General features: G+C 36.9%; 1 protein-coding gene across 7 annotated transcripts in view; it reads right to left on the bottom strand.

Annotated features, from left to right (window-relative positions):
• Positions 1-18,600, bottom strand: part of LOC110679171 — a 188,736-nt gene that overhangs the window by 130,940 nt on the left and 39,196 nt on the right. For all 7 annotated transcript variants that reach the window (XM_021853265.1, XM_021853267.1, XM_021853263.1 and 4 more), the window contains exon 2: positions 17,420-18,210. In XM_021853265.1, the coding sequence (XP_021708957.1) occupies positions 17,420-17,553 (134 nt within the window). In that variant the 5' untranslated portion in view covers positions 17,554-18,210. The remainder of the gene's footprint in view (positions 1-17,419; positions 18,211-18,600) is intronic.

Raw genomic sequence — 18,600 nt, 5'->3', positions numbered from 1 at the left:
ATTACGAATTCCTCTTCATTATCTACAAATTCACACGCTTACATTTGTTTTCAGAAGAAAAAATGTAAGTATTGATGACTCTGGCCTGATGACTCATTCTGAACGTATTGCTCGTTTGCATAACAGTTCAGCATTCTTCTTAATTAGTTGAAGTTTCGCACGAAGGCGAAAAAAACACAACAATCGGTCAAATGTAGCACCAACGTAACATTTACATTTTTTCCATTTCTTCACACAACGAATGTGCTATAAACATTACAATGTGCTACTGGTCAGATAAAAGTAAAACCTAAACTTTCACATGACTGTTCCAGATAATCAATTATAATACCCGCGCATCATTCTTCTATTCATACGTCATTAACCCCTCTACCGGCAGCTTCATTTTTTACCGCAAAATAAATATTCAAATCGCTATAACTTTTTTGTTTTTCAATATTTTTGCACCATTTTTTCACAACTTCTCAAACAACTCTTCTTGTTTAGGAATCCGTGTCGATATTAATCATTGATGATCTGGTTTAAAAGATATTCCGATGTTGTTTGGGGGACCAGCATTTTCCATATAAAATGTCTTTGGCAGCCATTTTGTTTTTGATCAGTTTATCAAAAAAATAAAATTTGGGCTATATAATACCTGGTAATAAGAAGCTACTGTGAAAAAATCATACAAATCAATTAGGAATTCTTGGAGATATCTGAAAATTACGATATGATATTTTTTGAAGTTTTTAAGATCTTTATTTGGCCAACGTGGTTCCAGAACCCTAAATGCTCATTACTTATAGACGGCTGCACCAAATTGCTTCATTTTTTCACAACATACTCTTATTAATGTATTGTTCCGGAGATTGAATATCCGAATACGATCAAAATTCTATAGCCTGAGAAATCTACGGGGGGTTCTGGTTACGGGTCGGTCCCCCAAGGAATTTTGGAATATCTTCAAAACCAGATGACAAAAAATCAATACCAACACAGATCCTAAAACTAGAAGAGTTTTTTGGGAACTTGTGAAAAAATGGTGCAAAAATATTGAAAAACAAAAAAGTTATAACGATTTGAATTTGAATTTTGCGATAAAAAATTAAGCTGACGGTAGATGGGTTAATGTCCATAAGGAAGCTCCAGTTGCTGTTTTCAAGGTAAGAGTTGTGCATGAGCTTAATTATTGTACTTTTAGTTTTTCCTGTGTGTAACTGGAACTTCAAAACGTTGCTGAAGTAAACGAAGACAAAAAATAGGAAAAAAAACAAGAGCTGAGTTCATACAAAGGTAATAGACATGTATTCCTACTTGCCGTGTATTATCATTAGAGAGCACCAAGAGCGGAGTGTCTGTGTACTGTTACCAACCGACCATCACAGAGTGCAGACCCCTTGTCTCTCATAGCCAGCTCTACTTGCCCTCACCCTTCCTGCCGCTCGCATCTATACTCTGCGAACTGCGTACATGATACTGCTGAGTGAACTGTGATCAGATCCAGAGGCAGCACCACCCTTGTAGATCTCCTCAAAGTAAGGGGGCAAATAAAAGATATTGTATTAATTACATTAACAAGAAATCTGTTCGTTACAAAGTTCTTTAAATTGCATGAAACGTCTAAATCACTCAATACTCGTAATATTGGTACTTATTGGTATAACATATATTTTCTTTTACATTTTGTCCAATACATAGAGTACGGCGAGGAAAAAGTTCGATCTTAGTGGAATAATAAATATTTCCAGAAAAACTTAACAGTTGAAAAGAAATAAATAACCTTAAAAAGATTGGCAACAATTTTGCCGAACGATCTTGTGTCAAGATATTTACCCATTTTTAGTTATAACAGCTAAAATTCACTGTCTTAAACGAACTTTTGCCCCACCGGTAGAGCAAGAGTTCGAAACAAGTGTGGGACAAAAGTTTACTGACTGTTATAATGGATAAAATTAGTTTTATGACAGGAGTACCTTCTACCAGTTATAAACTGAAGGTTGCAGAATGTCACAAATCATCCCAAAACGATGTTATTTGTAATAAACGAAAAAATGCAATTTTTCGCAAATATAAGGGGTGATCCATTAATTACGTAAGGGTTTATGGGGGGAGGGAGGGTCTGAGATTTCTTACTTGCCATACAATTTATTTTTCATTTTCATACAAAAAATCTTACCATGGGGGGAGGGGGGTTTGAAAAACCCCGAAAATTGTCTTACGTAATAAATGGACAGCCCCTAAGATAAAACGTGAAATATAGATTTCAAGCAATTTGCATGTTCTCTCCGCGAAATAATCTATGGGTCGAATGTTTGCCCCGCTGATTCGAACTTTTATCCCACTATGGGCCCAAACTGGTTTTCAAACATTTATTTCACACTTTATTCTATTGTACTTATAAGCGGTTTCTTTACCACCGCTTAGGCCTTAAACCTAGTTTAATCGTATGTGTGAACGTGGTTTACAGCTTAAGCGAAGGTGAAGAAATCGGCCCTTAAGCGTACATAATAGTACTCGAGTTTAGTATCATACAGGCGTATCTACAGTGATAGATTTCACTTCATCGACTTTCTGTTAGGATTAGTACACGAAAATCAAACGATTTTCGGAATATTTTACAATGCGGAATGACAAAGGACAACGGAATCAAAAATACAATACACTTGACCAAGTAATTAGCTGAAGAAAAGATCGATCAACAGGAATCGAACACTGCAGTTATGCCCTTATTATACAAAACGTGAGGAATTAATGATATAACGTACAACGGGGCAGTAAGATTCCGGAATAAGCGAAACTTTCAAACATAGCTTACACTGCGGAGCACGTTTTTGTCTCAAGCATCAAAATACCGCTATTGATCTAAATAAGGATTGCTGAATCCATTGCCGTTTTCCAAAGTATCATAGCACGTCTTGCCAACTTGCATGTAAGTTTACCAGCTTGTATGGCAATCTATTTGCTTAATTTGCTACAGCATGAGCTTGAGCTTGATTGACCGCCCGTGGATGCTACTCCAGTATCGCCAGATCAGCTGCACTTACACAAGGAACCAACCGAATGACTGCTTGGGACTAACAGGCATCCTAAGTGTATAAGTGCTGGTGATCTTCTATTTTTAGGCGACAATGGTGCCTGCCACGTCAGAATGCAGACCAATGTGGGGAAGGGGGAGAAAATGATGTTGCACTTATACTGGCCCATTGTAGACCGTGGAGTCCGACTGCATCTACGTCAGTTCATGCAGGAGTGTATGGAATGGGGGGAAAGGCATGGCAGAGAGGTTTGCCTTTGTGGTAAGGCAGCGTCCATAAATGACGTAGCATTTTTTGGCCAATTTACGACACCCCCCTCCCCCATCGTAGCCTATTTTCCCATACCTAACACATGGTTCGTAGCAAAATCATAGACTCCCCCTCCCCCCTAAGATGCCATGTCATTTATGGACGGTCCCTTAGTAGACTGCTTATGAATCAGGCGTAAGGAAAGGCATGCGCGTGTAAGAATGGAAGCGTTAGGGAAACGGTTTCTTGTCCGTCTTTGGTTCTAGCGTTTGCTATGAACGAATAGTTTTGAGTGTGATAGATTTAGAATGGAAGATAGAAGCAAGTGAGAGATATACAACTACAAAGTACGAGGAAAGGGACGGGCCTGGGATTGAACCCATGACCTTCTGCTTATGACGCAAAGCGGTAGCCATCAGACCACCAACCCCGTCTCTATTTGCTTAATTTGCTACATAATACAAACTTTATGTGTATAACAATACTTATCAACAAAGTTCATAGTACTTTCGATGCTCAAAAGTTATTTTTTAAAGGCTTAGAATAGTATTGTATTTTGTCATATAAGAGAAACAAAGAATTTTGTGTGGAGACTGCAAGCACGTTGAAAAAATCGATTTATTCTCAATTTAATCGTGCAATTTCAACTAAATTAAAGTTAAAGTCTTATTTTGCATGCTTCACAAAAAAGATCACAAAACACTTTGATAGATCAATTACTATAAATTTGATGTAAACCGGTCGAGGATCTTTTCGCAAAAGAAATTTTCTCGACTTCCCAGGGCATTTCACAAAAGAGTGAAAGAGAGAGTAAGATTTTTGTGCAGAGCTTCATTACGGCAACTATTGAGGGTTTAAAACGCAATTCTTGTAGCAAACAACTTGGAAAAGAGAAGTTTTGAGCTCGTCAAACTCGTTCTAACGCATTTATGAAATACAGTCAAACCTGAGTCGATATCCTAAGGAACAAGGGATCGCAAGGGAAATATCGAGTCACGGAACAGAAATGCCTTGGAAAGCTGTTTCAGGGAACCATCATAGTAACCATGAAATTATATTTTTAGCATGGTTCCATGAGTCGATATCGAGTCATGGAACATCGACTCATGGAGGTTTCACTGTATTTTTATTTTTAGGGAGAATTTACTGTACATTATTTTTCTTGCTTTCTTCAAAAGTTTTCAAAACTTGGTGTCTTGACCTACTGAATTACGTACACATTATCAGATATGCCGCTAAAGTGGGACTATACTGTTATAATTGAAAAAAAAAAATTAAGGCATTTCGAAGTTATATTGAATTGAAATGGTCGGAACTATCCTTTTTAGGGCCAACTTGCACCGAGGACCCTTGCATGCCAACTTTTTTATTAATCGTCGTCTTTTTTCTGGCATTACGTCCAAACTGGGACAGAGCCTGTTTTTAGCTTAGTATTTTTATGACAACCAAGCTACCAGAGCTTTCTTTACCAATTAACCATTTCTGAATGTGTATATCGTATAACGAGCACTGAAAACCTATGCTCTGGAAGCCGATAAAATTTCTATCCGAAAAACCCTCAACCAGCGGGTTTCGAAGCCAACACCTTCAGTCTAGTCTTGCTGAATAGTGCGTTATCTGGGCCCCAATACACACAAACGTTTATGAAATTTGCTACTAAATAAATTCTTTGATCTGGTGTCAGGTCTTTAGGCCGAAATACGTTGGGCCAAATGGGTCGTTAGGTAGAAGCTCATTAAGCCGAATGATTCATAAGGAGAAACTATCAGAACTTCACAGAAACCCGATTTTTTTCCTTCTCTTACAATAGGCTATTCTGTCTTCGTTTGCAACTTATGATCCACTCGGCCTAACGTTCTTCAGCCTAACATACTTCGGCCTAATGACCCAGCATCAATCAATCCTGCTCAAAAATGATATATGATAAAACAGTTCGAATATGTGTTTAAGTCACCGCATCCCTGCCACCCTCCCTTCGTTTCCTCCTGAGAGCTGCCAATGATACAAAGTTGACTTAAGCTTGCTGATGTTCCCCGCGAAGTGAGGTCTAGCAAACTTGGCAACAGAGCATTTTCCGTCGCTCCATCCAGCTCTCTTACCTCCCTCTGCTCTTCAAACCTAGCACTCTCTATGGCTCTAGAGCTGGTCTTCTTCGCTATTTCGTCCCGTACTTGCCTGCCTTCATCACCACCTAGCCACCGCAGAGGCAGAGGTTATTATTTATAGCGAACATTGCTGAATATGTATGTCGATATACAGCACTAGTTCATTCAAAAGCAAATTTATACGTTTTACGGGGATGGAACTTCGCAGCAGCAGCAGACACTGTGTGTCGCCGAGAAATTCGTTTTTACTCCAATCGTGTCGCAGAAAATGGTCTGTTATTTTCCTCGCCGATGCTGTCAGAAACTTGAGAAATAAAATTTGTCCCACAGTAGCACTTGGGACATGGCCAGGAACAAAATAGCAAAGCTGTGCCGTAACACCTACCTCTAGAACAAGGAGACAGAATAATGCGGAATTCCCGCAAATATCGCATTATCTTTTGCTTCGGTTGCAAATGCGAATATTAATGTGGGTATAATTCTTTAACGTCGAACTAAGTCATCAATTACGCCGTGTCTATCGCTTGAAGCTCTATGAACGAATCACTCTTCAAAAGTGGTGGTGTCCAAAGGTATTTAAGCAAGGCATATTTTTGAATCAACCCTTGGCAGATTTCACCGTATATTTTGCTATATGTTCGACGAAATCCTTGAAAATTCTTGGGAAGTTCTTTCGTGAACTATTGGCGGAATTCAAGACAGTTTCTATACACACTCAATCACGATTTGCTTGTTCGGTAATTTTTTATACTGGGTACGAATTGTAAATCATAAAAAATACCGAACCTTCAGCTTTTTAATTGAAAACTACTGAGGTTCAGTAATAATTTTTATGTTTTACTGAACTACGGTAGCTGTCAGACCCAATTTTGCAACATTACCCAACAGGCCGAAAAGTCAGTAAAAAAATTACCGACTTTTCAGTAGTTGATGTTGTTTACTGACTTGTCGTCAAAATCAAAACAAACTGATGCGTAAGTGGGAATGTGTCAAATGAGAATCTTCTACCCTGCTATAGAATCATCCGGCGCCAGGAGGCACGTCTACGGCAACCAAACTTTTCCTGCACATGTTTTGCGCTTTCTCGTGGTAAGTAGTCGAAATTTAGTGACAAACTCAACTAATTTAAGCAACCAAAGAGGCTAAGCACGATTTTAACTGCTTACGTTGGTGAATTCGGTTGGTTTCCATACAAGAGTGCATCTGCATCATTGAGTTTGCCTTTTATATGCAGGCAAACCAACCAAATAATAATGATTTTGTTACCCCTTTTTTCGATTACTTCCACTGAGATATGAGCATACCGTAGATGTTTAATCTCACGAAAAAGGCTTAATAAGGGACATGTCGATTGGGATTTTATTTGTATTGATTTCTGAAAAAAAAGGATCCGGAGAAGCAAAGCGTGAAGCAAGCCAGTAAAAATGCTCTACAATTTTACAGACTAAGGGCCGATTTCTTCACCTTCGCTTAAGCCGTAAACCAGGTTTACCCATACGATTAAACCAGGTTTAAGGCCTAAGCGGTGGTGAAGAAATCGCTTATAAGTCAGTAATTTCCATCAATCAAAACATATTTTGATTTACTGGGTTTTTTCGGTAATCATAAAAATTGCCGGAAGATCCGTAGTTCCAAAACCCAGTAAAATTTAACTGGGGTCGGTAATCTGAATTAGCTGTGTACGAAATATTTGTGAGATTGCACTTCATCCTTTGTACAGTAACGACATCTCTAAAAATTATTACAGATGTCTCGCTACAGATTTTCCGCAAATGCTTTCATAGGGATTCTAGGTCAGATCTGTGAATGAGCTCATGGGAAAGTTTGAGGAATGTTTGACGTGATGGATTACTCAAAAACTTGATTATACATAAGAACTTGACCTGCAACACTTTTATCAGATTTTGGTAAGGTCTTTTCAGAGCTGGGAGCGATTGAGTGTCTAAAAAATAAAAACTTTAGGAACCACATGTCCGAAGAGATCAGAATTCATCCAGTAATTGTTACACGGATTGCGCTAGAAATTTCTACAAGATTTGTGTTCAAGATACTTACATGAAAACAAAAAATTTTTTTTCTGAACATGCCTCCAAAAATTACTACAGAATTTTCTCCAAATTTTGAAATTTCTTGAGATAGTCCTCAATTAGGAATTTATTTTAAAGAGTTTTGAGAGAGTGACACTGCTCATAAAAGCATAGCCGTCTTATATGGATTCCTGAACCAACATATTTTTCATCGCAAAACTTTTGTTCTAATTTATACTTTACAATACTTTCACAATGTGTTTGAGAATATTGAGGGAAAATTGTCTCATATTGAAAAAGGCATATCAATTTCATCAGTTAGGGACCGCCCATAAACCACGTGGTTATTTAGAGGGGATCAAAGACCACGGTCTATACAAATTTTAAAATTTTTGTATAGACGATAGGGTGTCCCAGAAAGTATCGGCACGACTTCACCATATTGCCATTTCGAGACTAATGCAGATAAAAATCTGATTTTCACACATTGTATTCTTGCAGTTAGTAAGAGCAAATTTTGAATTTAAGGCGATTTTCACTATCTGTTTGTTGATAGTGTTACATTTCTGCAAACTACTCATATCAGTTCTTCACAAATCGCGTTATATTTGAGCGACTTTGTTGTATGAAACTTGTGCTAGGTCATAAAGTACGTTCAATTAAAATTAGAAAAAAAAAAATTATCATTGCCGATATGAGAAATTATCAGACCATGACTTACTTTATTGTGCTTGTAAATTCGTGAAAAGATGTAAACATCTAAAATTATTGTTGCCTATCCAAAAGTATAAATATTGAACATAAGTAAATTTGAAATAATGATCTTTGTTTGTATTGAAAATACCTGAAAAGCTATGATTACGTGAAGTTATCTGATGTGAAGAAAAACAAGCGATTTTTTAGAATTTCACAATTTTATTATATGTTTTCTAGCGAAGCCAAATAAAATTTACAACAACAAAATTGTTAAGGAACATCTTAGATACAATGTACTTGAACTCACCACATCGAAGGATTTATCAAAATCATTCATTACTAGTTAAGTTCCAACAAAACACAACAGTAGTGTCTGTACTGGCTAGATAAGAATTGATTCTCTACAATCAAAAATTTCAATCTAAAAAGTTATTTCATCAAATAAAATATTCACACGCTGCTTTCAAAGTTCCCCAAGGAACATATTGATTCTCGTTATCAAAGTCGTGCCTATACTTTCTGGGACACCATAAATGCGAGTATGGGCAGCATAGGTTTTCTTCAAAAAATGTTATTCAATATTTCTTCAAGATTTGGACGAACCAGGAGACCCTTTAGAGAAACCACTAGCATCCTCCTGCAGTACAAAAAATACTGAAAGAATTGTGAAAGTTTTGGAGGATTCTCTTAATAAATTTCTGGAAAAAAAATTTAAAAAAATTAACACCAAGAGTTACTCTAGCTAATATTTTAGTAGAACCCTAAGAAAAAATCTCGGGTCGAGTCTATGTAGAAAAGTGTGTAATGGAAAATTTGTAATTTGGTCAGTGGCGACTCGTAACCTCACTTTTTACCTGTTCTATGATTCTAAAAATGACTATTTCGACAAATTTAAATTATAAATCAGAAAGTTAATTATTGGCATCGTCCTTTTTGACAAATCTCTACTCGATACATGCAAATTTGTTGCTGAAATTCAAGAATTTCTATTTGTGGAACAGGCAGGGTTGGGAAAAAATCTGAAACTCACTCTACAGTAGCCAAACAAAGCCAATCACAGTCAGCGAAGCCAGTGTAACTCACGCCCATCGCTGCTGTAGGCAAATGCCTTGAAAATTGCAAAACACCCGTTGCTAAGGGCAACCCGAAATTACTGTAGAAAAATGTTCTTTTTCCCGCTGCATTTCCCGCATTTAGAGCCTTCAATGACACTCATGATTTAAAAAATTCGTGCACCCAACAGAGGCTACTTGATGAGATTCACGTTTTTGAACTACTGTACTGGGAGAGCCACGTGATTTTCGCGAAAAGTCAAGCCTACTACTATTACCATTCCCAGCACTGGGAACAGGTAGATTTGAGGTTAGGGAATCGCCATTGAATTTGATTACAGCAATTCTTGTTGTAGCATTTCTCGGTGAAAAACCTAAATAAACTTCTTGAATATTAACTCCAGAGAGATAGAGATAGATGAACCAGCGCACAAATAAAAACAAAAAAACACTCGTTATATGTTTGGAGGAGTGTGCTAAAGTAGCGTACCTTGGGAAATGTTGAAAAAATCCCCAAATTAATCTCTGTAAGGATTTCTTTTAGTAACTTCATGAGGAAATCCTATACAAATTTATTGAGGCATTATTGCGGTTCAAATCATTAAAGATCGTGCCATTTGCTAAAAAAAACGGTTGCAATATTGCTGGAATGGTTCCTGTAGGATTTCTCGAAATAATCCTTGGATGAATTTCTAAAGCAGTTACTATGCGAATCCTGGAGGAATTGAAAATAAGAGGAAATGACTAAAAAAATACTGGAAAACTAAAAAAACTTTTGTATGATAGCTGAAAAAATCCTTAAATATTCCTAAAGGAATTTTCGCATCAATGCAAGTGGAAATTACTACAAGTATTAGCGTTGGATTGTTGAATATTCCCTGTGGGAAATTCTTGAAGAGTTTCGTTAAGCATTCCTTGAGAAATCCTGAATATATTTATGAAGGTATCTCTGGAGTAAGCACTGAAAAAAACCTCTACTATTAAAAATCTGTGAAGGAATTCCTGCAGCACATGTGGAAAAGTGACGTGTGAATTCTTGAATTCTTCAAGATCTTCCTCTCTCTTCGACAAAAATTCCATTTCAATTCCTCAAGGGATTGTTCCATTACTATAATTGAATTTCTTCGAGCGTCTCTCTATCAATTTCTATAGGAGCTCATGAAGAAGTAGAAAATGAGAGCTATCCTTTATAGTGTTACGTTTCGTACAAAAATTCTGTATAATCGTACCGTAAGGACGCCATTCACCGTTCATGCTCCATTCAGCGCTCATTTGTTTGTTTTGAAAAATCTGAACAAAAATTTCACAATTTATCAGCATGTATTAGTTTGTAAAATGGATTGTATGAGAATGAAATTCATTTTTATAGTATATATTATTTACTAGTGGTCCCGGAAACTTCGTCTTGCCATCAAGTAGGCTGTTGAAAAACGCTTTTGTTCGTCCCATATAAAAAGACAGTTTCGTTCGCGCTCGTTTTTTCAACTTTCCCTGTGAATATCCTGAGATTTGTATACACAGAAACACGTCGGAACCCTTGACGAACAAAACTGAGGAAGAATCAATCAAATCCGTTGACCCGTAAGCCATTTCGTGACATACAAACACCATTCCATTTTTATTTATTTAGATAGATAGATAGATAGATAGATAGATAAAAATTAACAACTACCGAAAAGCTGAACATTACATATTCTTTGCGATTGAATTAAATGGATAAAATAATATGAAATTTTGCGAAAAAGTTACACGTCTTCTCGGTGAGAATCGAAACTGATGAGTTCGATTCTCACCGAGAAGACGTGTAACTTTTTCGCAAAACTTCACATCAATTTGTCCATTCAATTCAATTGCAAAATACCATGCCCACACAGTTACGGATCACCCACAGTGACGGATCACTTTGGCGTTCAACATCGAATAACTTGCCCAAAACATAAACGTTTACGTAAAACATATTTTTCCCATGTTATACTATTTGTCTTCTACCATTTGTAATGTTAAGTACAACATTCAACCGCTAAATAACGGTGTATTTGACAAATGATTAGTTGGTACCACACAGCTATCATTATATGGTCGTTTTCTGTAAGAAGTGCCGTCAGCATTCATAAGCTCCCACAGGTGGTAAAATTCAAATGTTATAGCATAAAACATGCTTATTCGCTTCGATTCAGTATGAATTCATCATTGGAAAACATGTTTCATGATTGTTGATTCTAAATACCAAATATTAGTACTTCTAACTAGTGATCCATAATATGGACCAGGAAATGATTGTTTACCACGGTTATGGATCACATCCAAAGAATGTACATTTCTGCCATTTTAAGCATTGGATTCGACATTTTTAGACAAAAGCACTAAGGATAAAACTAATAAAACATCAAGGTTTGTCAATTTCGTTTTTTAGCAGACAAAAATGGGTGGAAAACTTGGTATGGAGCGAAAACAGTTCATGTCTCAGTTACTACAATGCAGTATCACAAAAAAGGGCATTTTACCCTTGTTTCCAGCTCTATAATACTGCTATTTTTTTTTTTTTGCAGTAATATGTGACACATTGTTAACTTTCGCCAAATCAATCAATACAGATGCATTGAGTTGAAAATCTCTTGATTTTGCGCACCGATCCGTAATATGTCACAATTTGATCCATAATATGAAAATTGACCAATATTATGGTTTTCAGAAACCGATATAATTTTTAATTTTTATGCAATCCTATGTAAATATTACACTCAAAACAGTTTACTATACGAAGATCCAATTTGAAACGATTCAATTCGTGCTTTTGAATTACAATTTTATGTTTTCCATGTCGTTTTATTGAATTTTATAGGTTGGACTCCACACTATTTGATCCATAACTGTGGGGTCATGGTATATGTATTAGCTTTTCGGTAGTTGCTAAACTTCCACTTGGTTGGTTAGCCGTAAACCACGATTCATAAATAAAAACAAGTATAACAAATAATTGTAGGCTGTTTAGGACTGTAAATATGAGTTCAACAATGATTTTATTATGGCAGATCGAAGAATGCTTTTTGACTACCACGGTAAAATATGTTGTCGTACTATAGTACAAAGATAACAACCAGATGATGAATGTAAATTAGTTCCAATTAGTACTGTACTTATATAGGGCCTCATACATAAGATGAGCGGTGCATGGCGTCCTAAACCTGTATCATTGTTATTCGGTACCATTATACATTTTACAGATTTCAACATTTTTCCTACAAAAACAAATGTTTTATCTTGCTGCTAGCGCAAAAAGTTCATCGCAAAAAGAATATCCTTGAGAGATTTTAACAAGTTGTCCTTACGGTATGTATGCTTTTCATAGGAAAATTGGTGAAAATTAGTTAAAAAAATACGTTTGAGTTACAATTCCACAAAAAAAAATTGAAAAGGTAATTTCAGAGATCGCTCTTAGAAAATAATGACTTTTTACTTAATTTAAGTTTGGTGAGATTATTGGTGTTTTCAAAAATATCATAGCACAGTATTATTTACAACGTTGGCGACCTGAGGCCAATATTATGACGTGCTGATAATTGCATATAATTCGGGCCAATCCTTCGTATTCATTAAGTTCAATTCCAAATACATTGCTTTTTAGGGGTCCGCGAAATGTTTGTAGAAATGTATGAAGGGAAGGAGCTAAAAAAGTCGTTAATCATTGGTCTAATGTTTACCGCTTTTTCTTACGTGACAGACAGTCTTGATTTCAATCCCTGGTCCACCCCTTATGAAAGATAAGCGTGGACGTTAACTGAAGGTATATGGGATTGAAGCCATGCTATTCCTGAATTGGTTAAAGAAGGTGCAGTGTAATGCCACAGACAAACCAAGAAATTTCTAGAAAACATCAAAGTTCATAGATAATGCTTACGTTACGACACAATTGTAGAAAGGAAGCCGAGTCATCCTCTCATATCTGTAAATATGCCACCTTTTCGGTGACAACTCATTTGCCTAAGAGCGTATCATTCAATGTGTCAAAAATTGTTCATTGATATCAGAAGCCTGGTAGTTACTATCTGGCTTCCTGGCCCCGATTGTAACATTCATTTTAATGATAAGATAAGCGTTTACGTGTATCTTCATTTATAACACGAATGCTCATCATTATAGGTCAGAACAGGCCAAAATAATAACAATTTGTTCGTCTTCGGAAACGTGTACTTTTTGTATCTTATCAGCACTTTACTTAGACGTGAGTTTATTCAGTACTGGTACATGTGGATTGATTTTGTATTACGACGTTATCATTTTGGTTTGATGTACATACTAACTCTCGTCTTATGGATTATCAAACACAACAAAGTCACATGATGGTACAACTTAATGTGAAAAGCGCACTGATCCTGGTCATACTGGAAAATTACCCACCACTATGCTGATCGTTTCCACGTTGTTTGCTCTCTTATAATCAGGGCTCAAATGGGACCGGTTCTTGTTCAATCATTACAACGATACCTTTTACAAAAGTCGCATAACCAGACTTGAACGCAGATTGAATAGTCAACATGTTTACATTGACGTCTACATGCAAAAACCCGCCAAGTGGAGTTTCAAGAGCTTCAAGTCATTACCCGTAACGAGTACGATGGATGGATTGCTTCAAGGTTCTCTTGAGACGTGCGATCAATTCAAACGATTCAATAAGCCATTCATTCCAACTGAGAAAGATAAACCCGACTTAATGTGTTTTCTCGTTGCCCGCTAAAACATGCCTTCACTCGGCGTTTCCAATTCAGACTCGTTCCAAAGCCAAGGCCTGTTTTTGTACAACTTTGACAATCCAGTTGCGGCTGGCGCAGTTCACCGCAACGGATAACTTTTCCTTGTCTTGGAGTTCATAGCCATGATTCAATCGTATTGCACACTCTCACATTGTATAGACGTGCTTTGAGTTAACCACCTTTGCGCGATTATTAAGTCCAACCAATAAACTTAATTGCTTTACTATTTGATGTTGGACGGACCGGAGAAACCCTGAAAACCGCACATCCCAAATAGTGGTGTTTGTGTACGGCAAGCGTTGTACAATTTTGCTACAGTTTCAGTTTTGTAGGCCTCAGCCCCAGACATGGTTGTCTGCCGTTCGTCGCCGTTGCTTTATTTTGTGGTTTTGTTTTCCTTCTCTTTTACATCATTTCTGCTTCGCCTACCGACAAACTCATCTCGATTATCTCTCCAAAACCAGTTTCCAGCGGTTATAAATAATGCAAGATAAAAATTTTCCGCAATGCAAAACCGGTTTGGGAGTATCAGACTTCAGACGGAGGTATCATTTTTTGTAGAAATTGAATCAAATAGTAATTGTAAATTGTGGGGTTCAAATCCCACCAGTCGGGGATCTTTTCGGGGTGGAAATTTTCTCGACTTTCTTGCGCATAACATATCTTTGTACCTGCCACACGATATACTCATGGAAAAATGGTCAATTGGCACAGGAAGCTCTCAGTTAATCACTGCGTAAATGCTTATAAGAACACTAAGCTGAGAAGCAGGCTCTGTCCCAGTTACGATGAAAAGCCAGAAAGAATCCAATGACACCATACAAAATCGGAATTGTAAATAAACAACTCTAAAAAAATCGTCAAAATGGACGTAATCCATTGATTTATCATTTGGCTTCCAAAATCATTCGACATTAAAGTTGGTTTCTCCCTATGAGTGCATTGTACCTGCTTATCAAGCAAACCAATTAGCATGCAGAATATAACTGTTTTAATAATTAAGAGCTATAAATTAAGGTGACGAAAGTATCACCTTACTGATCTCATAACATATTATAATTAAAGCAGTTCTCTTTCAATAATTTCTGTTATACGATGAGCCTCAAATAAACGAACCAGTAAAACAACTGTTATACGTGTATATACGCGTATAGCCATAACGGTAAATGCACAACTATAAAACACGATCATGCTAAAGGTGGCGGGTTCAAATCTTGACTTAAGCGATTAAGGCGAAGTAGGCCGTCATTGAAATTTGTACGCGTCGTTGATGATTGTTGCTAATTCATCTCATGATTTCGAATCAAAGAAAATCAGTTGGTTTTGCACTGACACAGCTGAAAAAGTATCAGCATACTTTATGCATGTAAACACGTACAGTGATACTTTTTCAAATCAATATAAACTATCAAGACTGAGTTTTATCACTTTGAAATGCAAGCTGAAAAGTCATCAATGTGGCCAACACGAATGACGGGCTACTTAGCCTTAAAATGATAAAAGTAATTGAAATGTAAATCAACTGTAATCCCTCCGCGGGATAAAACTCGATTAGTGTAATAAATAACTGGTTATTAGAAATCAGAAGATCAGGCTTATTTTATTTTTTTAAGAAGAGAATTACTTGAAATTTTCAATGACTCTGACGATTCCTAACCTCAAATCTACCTGTTGTATGAACAAAAATGTTCGAATCTTAACTACAATTGCACATCACAATTTATGATTCAGATTCAAGTGGGATATCTGTCAGAATCCACTGAACAAGTATTTAGAAGGGGGCAGGCCTGGTGCAGTGGTTAGAACTCACGCCTCTCACGCCGAGAATCTGGGATCGAATCCTATTCCCGAGATAGTCACGTATGAGGTTATAGGAAGTCGTAATCCTTCGGAATAGAAGTACAGCCGTTGGTCCCGAGATGAATTAGCCAAGGGCTAAACATCTCGTTAAAAAAGTTAAAAAAGGAGTTCAAAAACAAATCAGAAAGGAATACTAGGAGGAATTTGTGAGAGATTTTCAGTAAAATATTACTATTGTAGACGAACTTGTAACAAATCAGATGAATATTGCACATCTCTGATTAGCCATTAGTTATAGTAACAAAAGAAGGCCTATGCTTTCAGAAAATATTTCGAAATGGCCTTTGGCTTACAGCCAAAGATAACACAAGAAATTTACTACCAGCTCTGTATAAACTTAATTCGAACAAAAAAATTCAACCGATATCGTTTACTAAATTTTACCTGAGATTACCACAAATTCCATCAGAAAAATCCACACAATATTCATCCGCATTCTTCCAGAAGGTATGCAAGGAATATAATCTTTTTAGACACTTTGATTTCAAAACCAAACATAATGTTCGATTTCAGAAAATAGTAAGGGGTCATCCATAAACCACGTGGACATGTATGGGGGGAGGGGGGTCTCGCCAATGACCACGGTCCATACAAATTTTGAATTTTTTGTATGGACAAATGACCACGACCACGAACATTCAAAAAAATGACCACGTGATTAATGGACAGCCTCTAACTTTATTAACTCGTGTCTTTCAATAGCAAATATGTAGTATTTGATATGTTTAGTGACCAGAGATAAAATAGTGACCAAGCCACTAAAAGCTACTCGATACCAGTCCTGATTTGAATGAAAAAATGAATCAATTGATATCACTTTTGTGGATCTAGACAACATTCTAAAAATTGCTTGGGCTGTAGCAATTGAGTGTCTAAAATGAGAACTTGAGAAACCAATTAAAAATCAAAATATTGAGACAATACAGGAACCAGGGAACACTCCAGAATTTTTTAGAGATTCCTTAAGTAATCTTAGCATGCTTTTCTCATTTATTGATGGATTTCTTTAGAACATAACATGACATTACGCAAGATATTACGCTCTTTCAGAAATAATAAAAAAATAGTTTTTCCTAAAGAGATTCTTTACACCAAACCCATCCAGCAATATTTTACTGAAATTTGACGAACTAAGTCATCAGCAGCGCAAATTTCAGCACGATTTACCAAAAAAAAATCTGGACAGATCTCCAGATTCCATAACAGGATTTTTTATTGGATCTTGGGAGAGATATTTAAGGTAACATTAAGGCTTGCCATGCTATTTTCCCTATTTTTCTTCTCATTGAAATCATTAAGATTCAAATAGCATATAAATGCAAATTTTTAGTAGGTATTGATGAACCGATGAAGCAGAAAAGACATGACATGGCTTTAAAATATAGCAATAGATTATTCTCCAATCGATTAATGCAGTGAAAATTTGTAATTTGCATTTTTTAAAAGTATAGGATAACGATTGCCAAATTACAATGACTGTACGACCTTGAGAACAATGCGAAAAATTATTCTAAAAGAAATCTAGGTAAATAATGAGAGGTGCGGTTTAGAACGAATCCTACGTTGATTTCAAAAGAATCCTGCACAAAGTGCCCAAATACAGCGCAATGTCTAATTCCACGCATTAGGTTCTAAATTTCACAAATATCAAAAGACACTTACCTATGAATTTGCGCAGCACCGGGTGGTACACGTTGCGGAAATGACATCGTTGGAGGAGGCTGCGGCGAAGGGCCAGTGTCGGCCCTCTGGCCTGGTGGCCCAACCTGCTGCACAGAACGTATAGCCGCTTCCATCTCATTCCGAAGTCAGCATAATTTTCCTCAGTTGGTTCACACAGTTGATTGATTCAAATGCAATTTTGCTCTTCTTATTTTGCTTCTTCTTTTATTTTTCTGTTGCGTAGAAGTATGATTATTTTTCTTCACCACTCCCTTCATTCAAGCTCGGCTGCCAAAACTTTGACACTCACGAGCTTCAATCATCTTCACTTTGGGGAAAATATTTTCCGGTAAACCTTCTGCTGTATCGCGACTTATGCTTTTGCCAATTTGCCACACTCTTCATGGGCAGATTTTTATTTTTTCAATCACTAACAACAGATTTTTTTCTTCTCTTCATTAAGACTGATTTTGCCTTTCACATTCACGACTTACACAATCAATAGGGCGTAATTCACTTTATTTTTTTTTTTACATTAGTACGTCATAGCTACTATGTTTAGAAAACTCACTAAATTTCACTTTTATTAACTTTCTTCTTACGGGAGCTTCGTACTATAAACATTTATTTACAGATTTTTTTTATATACACATCCGTTATACAATCACTGCTGCGTTTCATCGATGCGGTCTGGAAGGACACATCTTTCCTCCACGAAACGTGTGCGATTGTTTCCGTAAAATTGCAACAACGAAAAAAAGAAGAAAACTCCCCGGAATCACCTTCTGCACCTGCAAGCAAGAAAAAGAACCCGCAATTAAAAACATATTTCTGCCAGGCACCGAAATGTGATAGGTTTCAGATCGCGCAAGAAGTGTGATTTTCGTGACTCAGCAGTACTCCGTATTCACCGATATTCCCGGGAGCACACGAGCCACCTATAGACCGGATCGTATCGAATCGGATCGGGTTGGACTGATGGCGGCGAGAAGAGGCAGACGAGAGCACACGAGGTTTCAAACTTGTTTATCCGATAGTCACACAATTTCAGTCTTCGTTTTCTTCACGTTAGTTTCTTTCTTGCAACTTTCTTCCACTACCCAGTTTCGGGGTCATCCGTATGGCGGGGCAGGCTGACTGGCCATGCACCTTCTGTACTCTCTGAACCTGATCAATGTCTT

Source organism: Aedes aegypti, chromosome 3 (assembly GCF_002204515.2).
Source record: "Aedes aegypti strain LVP_AGWG chromosome 3, AaegL5.0 Primary Assembly, whole genome shotgun sequence".
Lineage (NCBI taxonomy): Eukaryota > Metazoa > Arthropoda > Insecta > Diptera > Culicidae > Aedes > Aedes aegypti.
Note: the sequence above shows the minus strand (reverse complement) of the source record. Positions and strands in the feature narration are given on the sequence as shown.